The following is a 19,284-nucleotide window of genomic DNA, read 5'->3' on the forward strand; positions in this document are numbered from 1 at the left end:
ATGTGCAATACCAACCTGTCTGTGTCTACCAATGTAGACCACCTCACAGATTCCAGCTTTGGAACAGGAGACCCTGGTTAGACCAAAACCATTGCTTTTGAAGTTGTCAAAGTCTGTTGGTGCACAAAAGGACACATAACACAATGAAAGAGGTTATATTTCATCTTGGCCAGTATATTATGATTAAACAGTTATATGGTGAGAAGGAACATATCGTATATTGTTCAAGTGATGGTCTAGGAGATTTGTTTGGAGTGCCAAGGTTCTCTGTGAAAGAGCATAGGAAAAAATATATAATGATCTACAGAAACTTGGTAGTAATCAATCAGTAGGAATCATCAGACATAGGTACTTCTTTAAATGGGAACAGATGTCACCTTGAAGGTGGGAGTGAGCAAAAGGATCCTGTGCAAGAGCTACAGGAAGAGAAATCCGGGCGGTACCTGTGGCTCAACAGAGTAGGACACCAGGGACACCGGCCCCATATGCCGGAGATGGTGGGTTCAAACCCAGCCCCCGCCAAAAACTGCAAAAAAAAAAGAAATCTTTAAATTTGGTTATAGACCATCTACCTCTTACAAGAGGAGAGCAATTAGTGAGATGGAAGAAAATTCAGACAATTGTCTGGGGAAGGACAAAAGGTCACAAGTCTGATAGTCTTTCCCTTTCCTCTGATGAAAGTCTAACTTTGAATGTAATAAGGGTAATAATGCTGTGGAAGAAGGAGTAGCAGTGAATCTACAGGGACGCCATGAAATCTGGATCTTGATGCTGGTGTAAGTGAACATTCAGGTGACTGGTTGGATCAGGATTCAGTTTCAGACCAATTTAGTGTAGAATGTGAAGTTGAATCTCTGGATTTGGAAGATTATAGCCTTAGTGAAAAAGGTCAAGAACTCTCAGATGCAGATGATGAGGTGTATCAAGTTACTGTGTATCAAGCAGGGGAGAGTAATACAGATTCATTGAAGATGATTCTGAAATTACTTTAGCTGACTATTGGGTATGTACCTCATGCATTGAAATGAATCCTCTCCTTCCACCACATTGCAACAGATGTTGGGCCCTTCATGAGAGTGAAGATAAAGGACAAGATAAAGGGGATATTTCTGAGAAAGCCAAACTAGAAAACTCAACACAAGCAGTAGAGGGTTTTGATGTTCCAGATGAAAATGATGATAAAATCACTCAAGCCTTCCAGTTACAAGAAAGTAAGGACTGTTCTCAGCCATCAACTTCTAATAGCATTATTTATAGCAGCCAAGAAGTCAAAGAGTTTGAGAGAGAAGAAACACAAGACAAAGAAGGACGTATGAAATCCAGCTTTCCCATTAATGCCATTGAACCTTGTGTGATTTGCCAAGGTTGACCTGAAAATGGTTGCATTGTCCTTGGCAAAACAGGACATCTTATGACATGCCTTACATGTGCAGAGAAGCTTAAGGAAAGGAATAAACCCTGCTCAGTATATAGACAACTGATTCAGATGATTTTGCTATTTCCCCTAGCTGACCTGCCCATAAAAATAGAGTTTTATGGGCGGCACCTGTGGCTCAGTGAGTAGGGCGCCGGCCCCATATGCCAAGGGTGGTGGGTTCAAACCCAGCCCTGGCCAAACTGCAACAAAAAAATAGCCGGGCGTTGTGGCGGGCACCTGTAGTCCCAGCTGCTAGGGAGGCTGAGGCAAGAGAATCTTGTGAGCCCAAGAGTTAGAGGTTGCTGTGAGCTGGGTGACACCACGGCACTCTACCCGAGGGCGGTACAGTGAGACTCTGTCTCTACAAAAAAAAAAAAAAAAAAATAGAGTTTTATATTTCTAGCCATGTAACCCTAAAAATTTAGACAACATGGAATTTATTTACATGTAACAAAATGAGAAAGTGTCTCAATCCAACTGTGTTTCTTTTCTTTGGTGTAACTTAACAACTTTGGGAGGGAAATAGTGAATATTTACTTCCTTTTAAGAAAATTTTGCTTTTTTGTATGTGGCTTTTAGTGTAATTTGAATTGGATCTGTAGCTCACCTTTGCTCATGCCCCTCATTTTAAATAATTTCTACTTTCCCTTAGAAGTATTTGATTTAAAATTAATATACATATGTACACACACACATATATTATATATATATGTATATAAGTAGAACATTTAAATGTAATTTAGTACCTTTCATGTGTGGAGAAAATGTGTGATAGATTTTAATTACTTTTTTTTAGAGACAGTTTTACTTTGTTGCCCTCAGTAGAGTGCCGTGGCATCACAGCTCACGCAACCTCCATCTCTTGGACTTAGGTGATTCTCTTGCCTCAGCCTCCCAAGTAGCTGGGACTACAGGTGTCCGTCACAACGCCTGGCTACTTTGTGTTGCAGTTTGGCTGGGGCTGAGTTCAAGCATGCCACCCTCAGTGTATGGGACTGGCACCCTACTCACTGAGCCACTGGTGCTGCCCTTAATTACATTTTTGATACTCTTAAAAAAATAAAGTCCTCATTCATGAGGTGGTTTCATGCTTTTTGTATCATTCACCCTCACCCTTGCTGGTCCCTGGAGAGGCCACACCTCTCCCTGCCCTGGGACCCTGCAGACCTCATTCCCCTCCCAAGGCACCATCACTTCTCAGGCCTGATCCTGCTCACCAGGCTGCCATTTCACAGTCACTGCACCCCTGACTCCTCTTTTGGGGAGGTGACCAGGGCCTGTCTTGTGTCCTTTCATGATTTCCACTTCACTGAAAAATGTGCTGTTCTGTGATGTGGACATCTTATTCTGTCCCCCTTCATGTGAATGTGTGGGCAAAGGTGATCAGGAGAAGGAGAGCAAGAGAGAAGAAGAAAAACTGAGAAAGAGAAAGGAATGAGAGACATTGTCAGCAAATGTCAAAGTAGGGAATTGTTGAGGAATTTGCAAATAGTAAGAATGAAAGAAGCAGCTAAGGAAGTACTGGGGAGAAAAAAAGCAATTGGAGAAAGAGAAAAATTTGATGTCCAGAGAGATGAAAGACAGCAAAATAGAGCAGCAGCAAAAAGTAGGTGCCTCAGTGGGGGAGGAGATACATGATTTGGAGCCAGGGCAGACAGAGCAACATGGCTCTGGGACAACAAGAGCAGGCACCTGGTGACAAGAACAGAGAGGCAACCACAGCAGGGAGGAAACCTAGGGACCAGGGGGTAAGAGAGTGGGGACAAGGAAATATAACAGGGAAGAAGGAATGTAACAGAGCAAAGAGGGACCAGAAATAGGGGAAGAAAGGTAGAAACAATGTGGGGATTGGGGAGAAAATGAAAGAAGTGAAATAAATTGCAAGAATGGAGCAGAAAGGTCAAGAGAAGTAGAGGGAAGAAGGGGAGCAGGGGAGGGGCACAATGAGGAGCAGAAACTCAGGAAGAAAACACAAGAAGAGGGGAAAAGCTAGAGAGAAAACATGAGACTGAGGCATAGGTAGGTAGTGAGGGAGGAAAACACAGGAATGAAGAGAAGACCCAGGATCCACATTAGTAGAGGGATAATTGGATGTGATGATCATGATTATCATTTGTCATTAGCTCTTTAAATGGATACCAATCATCCAATAATGAAAAAAGAAAGGAACAAGAATGGAAGCAGGGGACATCTCAGAGACAGAATCTCTGAGACAGAACATCTTCAGAGGCCTTTCTCTGCTTAGGGTTATCAGGACTAAATCTAAAAGCACAGGTCCTCTCAGTCTCTGGCACAGAGCTGTCCTCTGGCTTCCATGTTCTTCAGGACAAATCCAGATGCCCCTGTGGCTCCATAGCCCTGTGTCATCCCTGTTGCTGCAGGGACTTTTTTTTTTCTCCTTCTTCTCACAGATAAGATCTGTGCTACCCAGACAGGAGTGCAGTGGCTGATCATACTTACTGCACCTTCCAATTCCTGTTCAGGTCATCCTCCCATCCCAGCCTCCCACGTAGCTGAGAGTGCAGGCGCACATCCCTGTACCTGGCTACTTGTTTTTTCTGTGTATAGAGAGGGGGTCTTGCGATGTTCTCCAGGGTGGGGTTGACCTTCTGGCACTAAACAGTTCTCTAACCTTGACCGACAAACATACTTACTTGGTTTGCCAGCATGAGGGACAAGCCTGGGCACAGAAAATTCTTCAGTCAGTATTTCATTGTGACATTTTATAGTGCAAATATCAGATCATATTTAGCAAGTCATCTGATTGGTCCGTTGAAAATTATGTTTCTGTTTCTTCAATTTATGTAATACGTATGGTTCAGTAGTGTCCACAGACCCAGTGGGTTTCTTACAGTGTATCTTCATGGACAAGTAAATTCTAGACTTTTCTGTGAGCTGTGACGGCATGACACTCTACCCAGAGCCACAGCTTGAGGCTCTGTCTCAAAAAAAAAAAAAGACACTAGAGAGAATTTTTTTTAGACAGAGTCTCATTATGTGCCCTCCATAGAGTGCTGTGGCATCAGCGTACAGCAACCTCAAACTTTTGGGCTTAAGCAATTCTCTTGCCTCAGCCTCCCAAGTAGCTGGGACAACAGGCGCCTGCCACAATGTCTAGCTATTTTTTTGTACCTGTCATCGTTTTTTAGTAGGCCCTGGGCTGGGTTCGAACCCACCAGCTCTGGTGTATGTGGCTGGTGCTCTAGCCACTGAGCTACAGGTGCTGAGCCCACTAGAGAGAATTTTAACACATGTAAAGAGTGTGGCAAGGACTTCTGTCAACAATCAGCCTTTAAACTCGTCAGAGAAGGCTAGGCGCAGTGGTTCATCCCTGTGATCACACCACTCTGGGAGGCCAGAGTGGGTTCATTGCTTGAACTCAGGAGTTCCAGACCAAAAAGGGAAACCCTGTCTACTAAAAATAGAAAAACTAGCCAGATGTTGTGGCAGGTGCCTGTACTCCCAGTGACTCGGGAGGCTGAGGCAAGAATGTCACTTCAGCCCAAGAGTTTGAGGTTGCTGTGAGCTATGGTGCCATGGCACTCTACGTGAGAACTTTATCCAAAACAAGCCAAAAAAGAAAAAAGAGAAGAAACACCCCCCCCCCAAATAAAACCATAATGCAAATCAACCATATAAATGTGATGATTGAAGCAAAGTTTTTTTTTTCTTTTTTTGAGACAGAGTTTCATTATGTCGCCCTTGGTAGAGTATCGTAGCATCACAGGTCACAGCAACCTCAAACTCATGGGCTCAAGTGATTCTCTTGCCCTTGTAGCTGGAACTATAGGCACCCGAGACAATGCCCAGCTATTTTTTTGTTTGTTTTTGAGCAGGCTTGAGACAGGTTCGAACCCACCAGCTGTGATGCATGTGGCCAACACTGCTAACTGCTGAGCTACGGGTACTAAGCCTGAAGTAAGGATTTAGACACAAACTATCCTTAAGAGTTCATCTCAGAATTCGTACTGGAGAGAACCCTTACAAGTGTAATGAGTATGGCAACGTCTTCTGTCAACAACCACCCTTTAGAACTCATCAGAGAATCCACCCTGGAGGGAAACCTTACAAATGTAATGAGTGTGGCAAGATCTTTAAAGTATATACCTCAAAAGTCATCAAAGAATCCATGCAGGAGAGAAACCTTACAAATGCAATGTATGCAGTAATGTCTTTAGTCACATCTCCTGCTTTGCACTTCGTCAGAGAATCCTATTTTTTTTTCCTTTGAGACAGAATCTTATTATGTTGCCCTCGGTGGACTGCTGTGGTGTCACAGCAACCTCAAACTTTTGGGCTTAAGCAATTCTCTTGCCTCAGCCTCCCAAGTTCTGGGACTACAGCTGCCTGCCACATGGCTATTTTTTGTTGTAGTTGTCATTGTTTAGCAGGCCCAGGCCGGGTAGGAACCCGCCAGCCCCGGTGTATATGGCCAGCGACCTAACCACTAAGCTTTAGGGGCTGAGCCAGCATCAGAGAATTCATTTGTGAGAGACTCTGCAGACTCATTGAGGATGGCAAATCTTCATGGTAAGTTTCATCATCAATCAACATCATGGAGTCCATACCAAAGAGAAATCAAATAAATGCAACGTATATGGCTAGGGCTTTATCCAGGCCTGACCACTCTCACTCCTCACTATGCATCTAAAGGTACATGTTCCTGGCTTGGTGCCGTAGCACAGTGGTTATAACACTGGCCACAAACACTGAGGCTGGCAATGTGGCAGCATTGTTTGTGGCAACAATGGCATCTACAAGAACAAAATAGCCAGGCGTTGTGGTGGGCGCCTGTAGTCCAAGCTGCTTGGGAGGCTGAGGCAAGAGAATCGCTTAAGCCCAAGAGTTTGAGCTTTCTGTGAGCTGTGATGCCACAGCATTCTACCAAGAGTGACGTAGTGAGATTCTGTCTCAAAAAAAAAAAAGGTAAATGTTCCATGAAACCACCCAAATGAAATGTTTCTCATGTTACTAATACCCAAAGACCATTACTGTGTAATATCAGAGTTTGCACAAGAAATAAATCAATCTCTAGTTCTCCAGTATTTAACGTCTGACGTTACGTGGTGGAGAGTAGCTATAAATCAAAATAGCTGACTGGCATGACATGACACATATCAAACATGAAAGGGCATATGGCCATGGTTGGTAATATTTAGGTTATACAACGTTTCATTATTTCAGGTTCTTTGAAAAGGCTACTTTACTTTTTCGGACTTTCACCCTTGATTTTGACATCTCTTCACATATCATCCTTACCAACATTGCGCTGTGGTGTCTGGGAAAGAATCAATAGAATGATAGGTCTCAATTGGTCACTGAGAATCATTTTTATGCCTTTTTCTGGAAGGAATGGACACTACCTTGGGAGATTAATTTCTGTTACTATTTTTATGGAGACTAATGCAAGGTGAAGTGCACTAGTGTAATCATAGCCCTTTTCCCCCTTCCCCGTAATTCATGGCCTCCATCTGTCTTGTTCTCTCTACCTCCCAAATAGCTGGGATTAGAGTAAACCATATTTGGTCCAGCTGATTATTATTAATTTGTTTTTGTTTGTTTGTTTTTGTTTTTTTTTGAGACAGAGCCTCAAGCTGTCTCCCTGGGTAGAGTGCTATGGCATCACAGCTCACAGCAACCTCCAACTACTGGGCTCAAGTGATTCTCCTGCCTCCTTCTCCCAAATAGCTGGGATGACAGGTGCACACCACAATGCCCAGCTATTTTTTGGTTGCAGCCATCATTGTTTGGAGGGCCTGGGCTGGATTTGAACCCGCCAGCTCAGGTGTATGTGTCTGGCACCTTAGCTGCTTAAGCCACAGGTGCAGAGCCTCTTAATTTATTTTTGACAAAAAGTGTCTTACTGTGTTCCCTAGGCTGGTTTCAAACTTTGAATTCTAGCAATTCTCCCAACCTGGTCTCCCAGCATGCAGGGATTACAGATTTGAGTCATCATGCATTTTTCCTTTCTGATTAAATATTCTCTGATTTACACAGAATAGCTTTGAGCAGTGAATATTATATAATATGGTGTCAGTCTTCATGCTTACAGCATTCAGCACACACTTCTTGAAGAATGCATGGTGGGTTATAGGAACCAAATGTCCTACCAAATCAGAGAAAAAGAGTAGGCCACAAGCATTCAACACTAGGCATTTTATGGGAAGACAGAAGTATGCTCTTAAGGACTTGTAAAGGTGGTATAAATAATGCAGGGATACTGGTAGTCAGCCATTGAATGGGAATAGGTGTTAATCATCAAACATTGTTTGAAAAGTCTTATTAGAAAAAAAAAGTCTTATTAGCTAAAGAGAGAAAATTTCTATCCGGGTAGACAAGTTCATCAAAACTACCAATAGAACATCTTGAGGCTGATTCACATTTACATCTTGGCATTGTAATTTGCTGTTTTCTTCAGGATATTTCATAATTCCCCTGTTTAAACTAATAAAATTTATTGTTTTTTCATAGGTATAATAGAGTCAGTTGTAACAGTGTTTTTACCAACATTGTTTTATTCCATCTGAGGAGGATACTTTATAACAGACAATAATAATGAACTCTTAGGTCAGGGTTTTCTAACCTTTTTAATCTCATGGCACACTTGATACTATAGTTAAACTTGTGGTACACACTTCAATTATTCTGATAAAAAGGAGGAGTAGGGCGGCGCCTGTGGCTCAGTCGTAAGGCGCCGGCCCCATATACCGAGGGTGGCGGGTTCAAACCCAGCCCCGGCCAAATTGCAACCAAAAAATAGCTGGGCGTTGTGGTGGGCGCCTGTAGTCCCAGCTGCTCGGGAGGCTGAGGCAAGAGAATCGCTTAAGCCCAGGAGTTGGAGGTTGCTGTGAGCTGTGTGAGGCCATGGCACTCTACCGAGGGCCATAAAGTGAAACTCTGTCTCTACAAAAAAAAAAAAAAAAAAAAGGAGTAGTAAAGAATATACTTACTGGGCTTTTAACTTCTTTCCTAAGTAATTTAATTAATGATCTCTAACAATTTTTGAGGCACACCTAAGATCCTCTGAGGGCACACCAGCGAGGTGTAGCACACTAGTTGAAAATCACTGTGTTGGCTCAGAGAGCATAGCACAGTGGTTATGGTGTTGGCCACATGCACTGAGGCTTGTAGGATCCAACCCGGCCAGGGCCAGCTAAATAATAATGACAACTATAATAAAAACATAGCCGGGCTAGGCCCTGTGGCTCAAACAGCTAAGGTGCCAGCCACGTACAGCTGAGCTAGTGGGTTTGAATCCAGCCCAGGCCTGCCAAACAACAACGATGGCTGCAACCAAAAAATAGCCGGGTGTTGTGGTGGGCGCCTGTAGTCCCAACTACTTGGGAGGCAGAGGCAGGAGAATCACTTGAGCCCAGGAGCTGGAGGTTTCTGTGAACTGTGATTCCACAGTACTCTACCCAGGGTGACAGCTTGAGGCTCTGTCTCAAAAAAAGAACATAGCCAGGCATTGTGGCAGGGGCCTGTAGTCCTGTGTTGCTATGAGCTAAGCTGGTGCCATAGAACTCAAGCAGGGCAACGTAGGGAGACTATGTCTTCATAAAAAAAAAATGCTAAGTTTGTGAAATATCAGTTACATTTTTTAAAGTATTTTTTATAATAGAATCTAAATTATTGTATGGAAATGTTTATTACATAATGATATTATAATGGAATTTCACAAAAGACAATTTTTTGCAAAATTACTATGAAGCAATATATACAATGGTTCATTTTCAAGTCTAATAAAATATGATTTGCATATAATTTTTTCATCTTTTTTCTCTTTCATATACTGTAGGTCAAACACATTATATATATATATATATTTTTTTTTTTTTTTTGAGACAGTCTCACTTTGTCACCCTTCGTAGAGTGCCATCTGGTCTAGCTGAAGTCCTGAACAGGAGTGGCAGGTGTTGTGGCAGGTCCCAGCTACCCGGGAGGCTGAGGCAAGAGAATCATTTGAGCCCAGGAGTTTGAGGTTACTGTGAGCTATGACGACCTAGCACTCTTCTAAGGGTGACAAAATGAGACTGTGTCTAAAAAAAAGAATGAGATACTGTCTCTACGAAAAATCGAAAAACTAGACTGGGTTATGAAACCAGTCTGTTGTCCCAGTTACTTGGGAGTCTGAGCCAAGAGGATCTCTTGAGCTCAAGAGGTTGAGGTGGCTGTGAGCTAAGTCACCATAGGCATTCTATGCAGCATGACAGATTAAAACTCTCTTTCAAGCAAAAAAAATATGCATTTACATATATATACAACAATATGTATATACACATAACAAATATGTATATACACATATAACGATTTTTAAATAGAAGTGTATTTTGTAATTACCTTCATACTGAACTTGTACGTTCACACGAATTTGTGGTACATTTAAAACATAACTGATGTGAGCCTCCTATGAAGCCAACAATGTTTATCTTAAAGGTACATAATCTCAAGAGTATAAGAGAATAACTACACTGAAGAGCACGTATGTAATTCCCATCTACATTCAAGAGTGTTAAGCCCAAGAGTTCGAGGTTGCTGTAAGCCGGGACGCTACAGCACTCTACCGAGGGCTATATAATGAGACTCTGTCTAAAAAAAAAAGAGAGAGAGAGAATTATAGCTTTTTTCAAAGCAACTATAGGTGATCACCTTACACTGGACTTAGCACTCCACGGCCCTTAAAGTCTCAGAGACCGAGTTAGGGTTTGAAGGCCTCTCCTCTGTGTGAACCGGCAGTAGAGGGGAGTAGAAACGCAAAGGATTTCTAGTGTGTTCTGTTGGGCATCAGCCTGAAACTGCACATTCAGCCCAGGGAGGGTTTTGCAATTCACAGTGTCGTTTGCCTCTCCTTCATAGACATTCCTGGGCGTTTCACGTAATTGCAGAACTTAATTTTATTTTTCAGGAATGTTCCTGGATTTAATCATCAGCGGACGTTGATGCTCCCTGCCAGATTACAGTTCCTTGACTCCTGAGTTGCTCCAGCCTCATTGGTAGGTTTTGTCCCATAAACCCAAGAAACTGGGCACCAGAGGAGAGAGGTCCCGTTAAGCGTAGGCTCCGCCCCTAGCTTGTGTCCCGCCCACCACCGTGCCCCGCCCCCCCCCGCCCCGGCCTCCTGCGCGCGCAGGTTCTCGCAGACCCGGAAGCTGCTGGCGCTAAAAGAAGGTGACCTGGTGGCTGGTGAGTTTCTCTCTTTCTGCTTAGCTTTTCTCCCTGTCGTCCCCGGGTCTTCTATACCCGGGATCGGATCTGTAGAGACCTTAAATCCCCGCATAGCTCCTTCTGCACCAAGTAAATTCACGTTCCAGTGAGAGTCTGGGGTCGCTTTTCTGTGAGCTGAGTTGCCCCGAGGCAGGTCCTGTCCTCGGACCCTCTACCACAGAGCGAAGGAGACACTGCCTTTCTCACCTTGTCCCTCCCTAAAGCTCCTCAGTGACCCCTGCACTCCCTCCGCACCCCCTAAAGTCCTCATCCGCGAGAGGGGTTCCTGCTCTTTCTGGCCCTCCCCAGTCGTCTCTAGAGGGCAGCGCCGCTTCATCCTCTCCCGGGTACTGGGGCTCTGCAGGCCCCACTTTTGCTCTAAGCCGTCCGCTCACCACTCCCACCCTCGCTGGTCCCCCTAGGCGGGATCAGGTCCTTTTTTGGATCTCAGGCCCGCCTCCTCCAGGTACGGGTTAGGAGAGGGGACCAGGGTGGTTCTGCTGTAACGGGTATCTCCCTGCTGGGTTCTTCATCTTGGAGATTTCGAAGTACAAATCCACGGGCCCCCACGAGTCAGTGGAAGGGGTGTTTTATTGACAGAGGAGAAGAGAAGGCAGAGGAGGCCTTGGGCGCCCTGGAGCCTAAGCCGTGAGCTGGTGGCCCCTCCCTTCCGTCCCGGGTTCAAGTGCCGCTTTTCCTATCCTGCTGGCAGGGGGTTGGAGGAGATGGAATGTGTGTCCGAAATGTGTCACGACTGTCTGGAGCCCGGGTTCTGTGGACAGAAATTAATTTATAAATTGTGCTCGTGTAGGAATTGGAGTCCTGTGGGGCATCCACCATCTCAGGGCCTGTGACTGAGAATGATTTGTCCCTGCTCCTGGTTCTCGTGGCCCTGCAATTTTGCACCATATGCCAGCCCAACCCGCACTCATGGGACAGTGGCATTCTTCCTCGTCACCCAATTTTTACTTCTAGGAGACTTTGTTAGTGTATTTTTTTTTTTTTTTGAGACAGAGTCTCACTGTATCGCCCTCAGTAGAGTGATGTGGTGTCACAGCTCACATTGCCTCAGCCTCCCAAGTGTCTGGGACTACAGGCGCCCAGCACAATGCCCGATTACTTTTGTTGCAGTTGTCATTGTTGTTTATCTGGCCCGGGCTGGGTTCAAACCCAGCACCCCTGGTATATGTGGCTGGCGCCGTAACCACTGGGCTACCAGGAGCCAAGCCTGGTTAGTCTACTCCTACAGTCATATTGCCAATTAAAACTCAAAGACACACTCTCTCGGCTTGGCACCCATCGCTCAGTGAGTAGGGTGCTGGCCACATACACTGAGACTGGAGGGTTCCAGCCCGGCCCAGGCATGCTGAACAACAGTGAAGACTGCAACCAAAAAATAGCCGGGCGCCTATGGTCCCAGCTACTTGGGAGGCTGAGGCAAGAGAATCGTTAATGCCCAAGAGTTTGAGGTTGCTGAGAGCTGTGACGCCTCCGCACTCTACCTAGGGTGACATAGTGAAACTCTGTCTCAAAAAAAAAAAAGACACTCTCTTACACACAACAAAGTTTTTATTTTCCTTCCAATCTTATATCCTTCAAACAAAATGCACCCTATTAACTTCCCTTATTTTATGCTCCATTTAATATTAAAATCTTCTTTATGTCATGTATCTTTAAATATTACCTTCAATTATTTATTTATTTGAGACAGAGACTCACTCTGTCGCCCTAGATAGAGTGTCTGTGACATAATAGGTCACTGCAACCTCAAACTCTTGGGCTAAAGCTTCCTTTTTCTCAGCCTCCCTAGTAACTGGTACTACAGGAGCCTGCCACCATGCATCGCTAATTTTTTAATTTTTTTTTTTTTTTTTTTTTTGGTATTTTCGGTAAATATGTGGTCTCTTGGTCAGGCTGGTCTCTTAACTCTTAAGCTTGGCAGTCCACTGGCCTCAGCCTCCCAGAGTGTTAGGATTATAGGCATGAGCCACCCACCACACCCAGCCACCTTCAATTCTTGACTTACCCCTTCCAGTCAAGCTTGCTCTCCGATCATCCACTGATCTTCCTCAGTCACAGTGACCTAAACATTTATTTCTTTCCTTCTTTTTTTTTGAGACAATGTCTCACTGTGTCGCCCTGGATAGAGTGCCCTGGCATCTTAGCTCATAGTAACCTCCAACTCTTGGACTCAAGTGATTCTCTTGCCTCAGCCTCCCAAGTAGCTGGGACTGCAGGTGCCCACCACAACGCCCAGCTATTTTTAAAGATGGGGTTTCACTCTTGAGCAGGCTGGTCTCAAACCTGTGAGCTCAGGGCAATCCACCTGCCTTGGCCTCCCAGAGCGGCAGGTTTATAGGTGTGAGCCACCACTCCTGGCCTCACCTCAAGGTTTCTTTCTTTTCTTTCTTTTTTTTTTTTTTCTTGCAGTTTTTGGCCAGGGCTGGGTTTGAACCCACCACCTCTGGCATATGGGACTGGCGCCCTACTCCTTTGAGCCACATACACCGCCCAACATTTCTTAATCCAATTTTTCACTTCCTGTAGTCATCCTTTTTTTCCTTGAGCAGTTTCTTGCACAACTGATCTTTTCTTCTTTCTTGGCTTTGACAACATATCTCTAAACTTTGGAAATGGCTTACCTTTGGATTTTTGTTGTCACCTTCATCTCTTAACATTTTCCTTCCTGTTGTGTCCAGAACTGTATTCTCTGAATGTGGGGTTGTCCCATGATTTAGTTACTTGTCGTCTCTGTCCATACCCACTGCCCTTCCTTATCTTCTCATCTCATGGTTTAAATGCCTCCGACATGTCTCCACTTCCCCAGCAGCCCTCTCCCCTCAATTCTAGAATCCTTTCTGTTGTCTCTTTATGTATCTGCCTGGCCATTTAAAAGGCATCTTCACGTTTGTGTGTCCTAAAGATACTTTCTCAACCCTCAAACGTTCCCCTGCAGTCTTCACATCTTTGAGTAGGATGACCCTGTACTTGCTGGGACTTAGTGGAACTTCTTTTCACATGTTTAAAATATGTAAGATATTATATCTTAAGTACTTTTTTTTTGTTGTTTGTTTTGGTTTTCATTTTCATTTTGAGACCCGGGTCTTTGTTACCCTGAGTAGAGTGCCATGGCATCATAGCTTACAGCAATCTCAAACTCCTGGACCCAACCAATGCTTTTGCCTCAGCCTTCCAAGTAGCTCAGACTACAGGTGCCAGTCACCAGAACCAATTAATTTTTCTGTTTTTAGTAGAGATGGGGTTTCACTCTTTTGCACACTGTTGTCAAACTCCTGAGCTCAAGCAATCCTCCCCCATCAGACTCCCAGAATGGTAGAATTACAGGCATGAGCCACCATCCCTGGGCTTAAAGTGCATTCTTGTATGAAATAAAGAAAAAAAAAAATCACATGGTTATTTAAAACAGGTGGGGAAATGCATTATTTTGTCACTTCTCTTGCGACACAGTAAATGTAAGTGTGTAGGCCTGGGGGCAGGACCTCTCTGCCCTCATTGGCTCGTGTCCTGCTCACTGCCTCTGCATCACCCACAGGATCCTCTTTTGCCCCAGGTTGCTCCTACCTGAGGATGTTTACATTGGGTGTCTCTTTCTAGACATCTCCTGGCCTTTGGCTGCAAATAATGAGCACCCTTCTTTCCCCTCAGGTTTTTCTTTGGATATCACCTTCTTAAAGGGGACTTCTGTGACTCCTGTCCCCTGTTTGACAGAGCAGCCACCCATTCATTCTCCCCCCACCCTATGGTCCATGTTGGCTGATCTGTATGTTTCTTTTGGGTCCCTCGCCATTTGCTATCAGAACACTGGTGACAAGTCTGCAAGAGAAAAGCAGAGACAGAAGGTAGGAGGGTCCCTGGCCTTGTCCCTCTGAGTGGAGCTCAGGCCTGGCATCACATTAGAGTGTGGAGGCTTTTTTCAAATACATCTCTCCTGTCCCCTTCCATTCATGCTGTCAGGAGGGGACCAACCTTCATTAATGGTTCCAGTAACCAAATGTGTCCTGTCTGTGATCAGCACTGAGCACCAAGGCTCTGAGTCTTCCACTGCTAAGGGCTGAGGTCAGTCTGTGATCACAGAGGGGTGAGGGGCATGCTCTGCCTCAGGTTTGGGGCTGCCCTGGAGGAAGCTCAGTGTAGCCCTGTTCCCCACTGCTGTGAGGTGAGGGGGCATCACCAGGAAGGGGACAGGGAATCACTAGTTCATCATCTTGTATGAGTGTTTTGTCCGTACATCCTCCTGATGTTATGCACAGGGGAGAAACATCTTGTTACATGATAAGTCTTTCCTCTCCATGGCATCCTGGCACAGGAAAGGGGTGTACTGATTCTCAGCATTGAACACCCATTTTTTTTACAATCAGGATTGACTTTTGAAGATTCATGTTTGGTGAGGAAGAACCCCAGATCAGAAGGAAGAGGAAAGAGGAGGAGTCTGGAATGGCTCTTACTCAGGTACAGTGATATTCTCAGTGGATTGTTGTGTGTCTTTTTTCTTTCTCAAATGCTGGCATTGGAGTTTCTGATCTCCTATCGTTCTGAGCCATTGTGAGTGACATGTTTGTTCCCACTCCCCTATGCCTTCCTTCACTTCTTGTCATCTTCACTTTGATGCCATGTCACTTGTGACCTAGTGACATGACCTTGTGAAGAGTTACCATTGGGCACAGACCTGGGAAAGCCTTTACCCCCAGCCCCAGGTTAGAGAGGGGGTATGGCCCTGTGGTGTCAGTGCTATAGGACAGCAGGGATTGTTCAGGGTCCACATGGGGGCGCACTGCCAGGACTCTGTAGAGGAGGATTAGACCAGCTGCATGTGGAAGTCATGGGGTAACATGGTACATTCTGGAAAGCGTGTCTTCTTAGGGGAGATCTTTCTGCCTGATTTTCATTTTAAGCTAAAGGTTGAATCATTGTGTTTCTAATTTATGACCAGAAATAGTATGGATAGATAGACATCAGTGATATAGAGTGTTTTATTGCATAATTAAAACATGGAATCAACATAAATGTCTGAGAGCAGGAGATTAATTCATTCATTTTCAGTGTTTCCTTCCCACAGGGACTGGGCTGTTACCTGTAGGGTTTATTTTTTTTCTTTTTCCCTCTCACTCATCACTCTCACTGTACCTTCCCATTCCTGTGCTCAAGTCATCTTCCTGCCCCAGCCTTCCATGTAGCTGAGAGTGCAGTTGCACATCCCAGCACCTGGCTACTTGTTTTTTCTATGTATAGAGAGGGGGTCTTGTGATGTTGCCCAGGGTGGGGTTGACCTTAAACAGTCCTCCCATCTTGACCTACCAACATGTTTAGTTTGCCAGCATGAGTGAGAAGCCTGGGCACAGAAAATTCTTCAGTCAGTATTTCATTCTGATATTTTATAGTACAAGTTTCAGATCATATATTTACAGATAATATATGTCGTTATATGTTGATGTTATTTAGCAAGTCATGTGATTGGTCCTTTGAATATTATATTTCTGTTTCTTCGATTTACATAGTACATAAGCTTCAGCAGTATCCAAAGATTCAGTGGATTTCTTAGAATGTATCTCTGTGGACAGTGGGGTCATAGCCTTTTCTGTATCCAGCAGTGAAAACTAAGGCATGGTGTCCTGCATTTGTGAGGGCTGGGATCAGCCCATGCTCCACTGAGGGGGAGGGGAAGATATTCTGCCTGGGTTTTCATTAGAGTCTGTATCCTGGTGGGGAGCTCAGTCCAGCCCAGCTCCCCCTGCAGCAGAGTGGGAGTGAGCTTCACTAAGAGGGGTGTAGGTTCAGAAGAAATGGTCAGAAACTCTTTGCTTGGTCTTTCTGTAGGAGTTATACCCTGGCTCAGTGGGAGTAGAGGGCTGTTTTTGCACAGACATGTCCTGTTATTTCAGTAGGTATGTGTAAGTGTATAAATAGATGTATATATGGGGTGGTGCCTGTGGCTCAAAGGGGTAGGGTGTTGGCCCCATATACTGGAGGTGGGGGGTTCAAACCCAGCCCCGGGCCAAAAACTGCAAAAAAAAATAGATGTATATATGTATGAGTGTGTACAAGTGACATGTGTGAACATGGGCCTGGGTCAGCAAAGGCACATCATCATTTTACATAAATGTTTCTTTAATAATTTCATGGCCTTTAGCCGGGCATTGTGGTGGGCACCTGTAGTCCCAGCTACTCGGGAGACTGAGGCAAGAGAATCACCTAAGCCCAAGAGCTGGAGGTTGCTGTGAGCTATGATTCCAAGACACTCTAACGAGGGTGACAGAGTGAGACTCTTGTCTCAAGGGAAAAAAATAATAGTAATTTCACAATTTCACGGCCTTAATATTGTTCTACATCCTTTTTTCTTTTCTTCTGCACATTGAAAGAGGAAGAGTTGTCCTTCCCACACAGCAAATCTGCAGACACTTAGAAAAGCTGGTTCTCTAAGAAAAAGGTCGTTGCCTACTTTTCATGATACCCGACACCACAGATAAGCAAGAACAGAGCCTCACAAAGTCACAGACACCCCTGACTTATTTTAATATTCAACATATGGGAAGTGTCCAAAATCTTCTTAATGGCTATTGCTGTCATCATCACAGTTTTTAGATTCTGATCTTTGTAAGAGCTGCTGTGCCCATAGTTGTCAGGAAAACAGCACACATTTTCAAGTCAGGGAGACACGGAATAATATGTGATGTGTGAAACATAGCTTACACCTCTATGGAGAAAAGATACAAGCCTGTGTTAATTTCTTATTTGTTTTTCTTGTACTGTCCACAAAAATGAGATCCACATTAATTTAGATGATATTACACGTTTTTATGAAAAAGCATAATACATGTCAAACACATAACAAACTCAGAAGTATATTAATGTCAATCTTTCAGAATACTCCAGTTGCATCAGTTCTTACAACACTTTTCTCAGTTTGTGTGAAGAGAGGATTTCTCCCCATCTCTAGTTGGTAAAATATGTTTTCCATTTTAGGGATGCTTGACATTCAGGGATGTGGCCATAGAACTCTCTCAGGAGGAATGGAAGTTCCTGGACTCTGCTCAGAGGGCTTTGTACAGGGCTGTGATGTTGGAGAACTACAAGAACCTGGTCTCCCTGGGTGAGGATTACGTAGCTCTTACAGTCGGGCTCTGCCCTGTCTGTCTTCATTTTCCCTTCTGTGCCTTGTGGGAGCCTCAACTAGGGTCACGGAAGTTAAGGTCTTTTTTTTTTTTCTGAGACAGAGTCTCACTTTGTCACCCCCAGTAGAGTGTTGAGACAATATGGCTCACAACAACCTCAAACTCCTTTGGCTCAAATGATTCTCTTGCCTCAGCCTCCCAAGTAGCTGGGACCACAGGCATCCACCACAATGCCCTGCTATTGGAAGAGATGGGGTATTGCTCTTGTTCAGGCTGGTCTTGAACTCCTGAGCTCAGGCAGTCCACCTGCCTTGGCCTCCCAGAGTGCTGGGATTATAGGCCTGAGCCACAGGGCCTGGTGAGATTAAGGCCTTAATTGACTCAAAAGTGAGAGCTCCATATGCTTTCTGGACTTTCACTGTCCCCTTTCTTCACCTTTGTGCTCCCTTCATGTCACATCATTTTGTAGGACCATAGCTTACATACACAAAAAACCCATATGGCAGACTTTTAGAACTCCAGTTTCCTATTTTCTCCCCTGATCTTTTTGATTCAATAGTTAATTGACAGAGAGCTAGATATTTGCATAGCACAGTTGCATACACAGTCGGAAGGTGGCCATCTGTGGATGACCTTGTGAAATTTTTTTCTTCATCCTTTTGTGATGTCTTCTCTCTTCCCTAACCATAGGGCTTGGGTTTTGGGAAAGCCACAGCACTTCTTGATTGCTTGTTTTTATAAGCAGGACTCTTGCTTCCTAACCTGACGATTCTCTCCACATTGGAGGAAGGAATAGAGCCCTGGCCTGTGGAGACTGAAGTGAAAATGCCAAGAAATTCAAACTGGGGGAAATGTATCAAAGGTGTGCACTCAGGTAAGAGCTCAGGTGGGCACAGTGGAAGCCACACTGTTACACAGTGTGTGGGAAAGTCTGCAAGAGGAGAGTTCTGTGGTTGAACAAAAGGTTAAATCCTATGAGCTCTAAGCAGAAATCTTGTCTCTTACCACTCTGTTCTTTAGACATGGAAGAGTTTATTTTTTCACCCTCCAGTGATGCAGAGCTCAGAGATCAAGGCAAATTTTTTTTTTTTTTATCAGGCAAGACCACTGTGTGGTCTTTTATTTGGTAAGATCTCTGACTATGTAACACAGGGGGCATTTCAAGGAGTCTCTTTCCCCTGTGGTGTGTCCTGTATTTCATTCCATCTGGTACTCAGTTCTCTGTCCACAGAGGTCAGAGCTGAGGCCACTATAGATCTGACACCTTGACCTTTTCCCGTGCCACCCCATTTCCTGTACTTGGAAGACCTAATCAGGATATGGAAAAACATTGGCTGCTCTTCTTTGCATGTGGGCCTGGGAAATAGCACAAGGCTGTCTACAGCCCTCTCTGCCTGTTCAGGTCTGTTTGAGATAAGAGAAACCAAAGTGTTTTTTCTCTTCTCCCCTGCCACTCAACACAGAATGTCTCTCTTCTGGTCAGCAAAATGTATCGTGTCCCTCCCCACTAACAGCCAATGTTTGGTGGCCATC

The 19,284-nt window shown here is 44.5% G+C and overlaps 1 protein-coding gene and 1 pseudogene across 3 annotated transcripts in view; both read left to right on the forward strand.

Moving 5' to 3' along the window:
* LOC128596542 (uncharacterized) lies at positions 1-14,511 on the forward strand (annotated as a pseudogene).
* Positions 10,371-19,284, forward strand: part of LOC128595858 (zinc finger protein 480-like) — a 20,896-nt gene continuing 11,982 nt past the window's right edge. Inside the window, exons 1-5 of one of the 3 annotated variants that reach the window (XM_053604932.1) lie at positions 10,574-10,600; positions 14,288-14,481; positions 15,001-15,091; positions 17,603-17,729; positions 18,497-18,625. In XM_053604932.1, coding sequence (XP_053460907.1) covers positions 15,020-15,091; positions 17,603-17,729; positions 18,497-18,625 — 328 coding nt within the window. In that variant the 5' untranslated portion in view covers positions 10,574-10,600; positions 14,288-14,481; positions 15,001-15,019. Of the gene's footprint in view, positions 10,411-10,559; positions 10,601-14,287; positions 14,482-15,000; positions 15,092-17,602; positions 17,730-18,496; positions 18,626-19,284 lie in introns of those variants that run through there. The other 2 variants (XM_053604934.1, XM_053604933.1) reach the window with 2 other exon arrangements.

The sequence above is a fragment of the Nycticebus coucang genome, chromosome 10 (assembly GCF_027406575.1).
Source record: "Nycticebus coucang isolate mNycCou1 chromosome 10, mNycCou1.pri, whole genome shotgun sequence".
Taxonomy (NCBI): domain Eukaryota; kingdom Metazoa; phylum Chordata; class Mammalia; order Primates; family Lorisidae; genus Nycticebus; species Nycticebus coucang.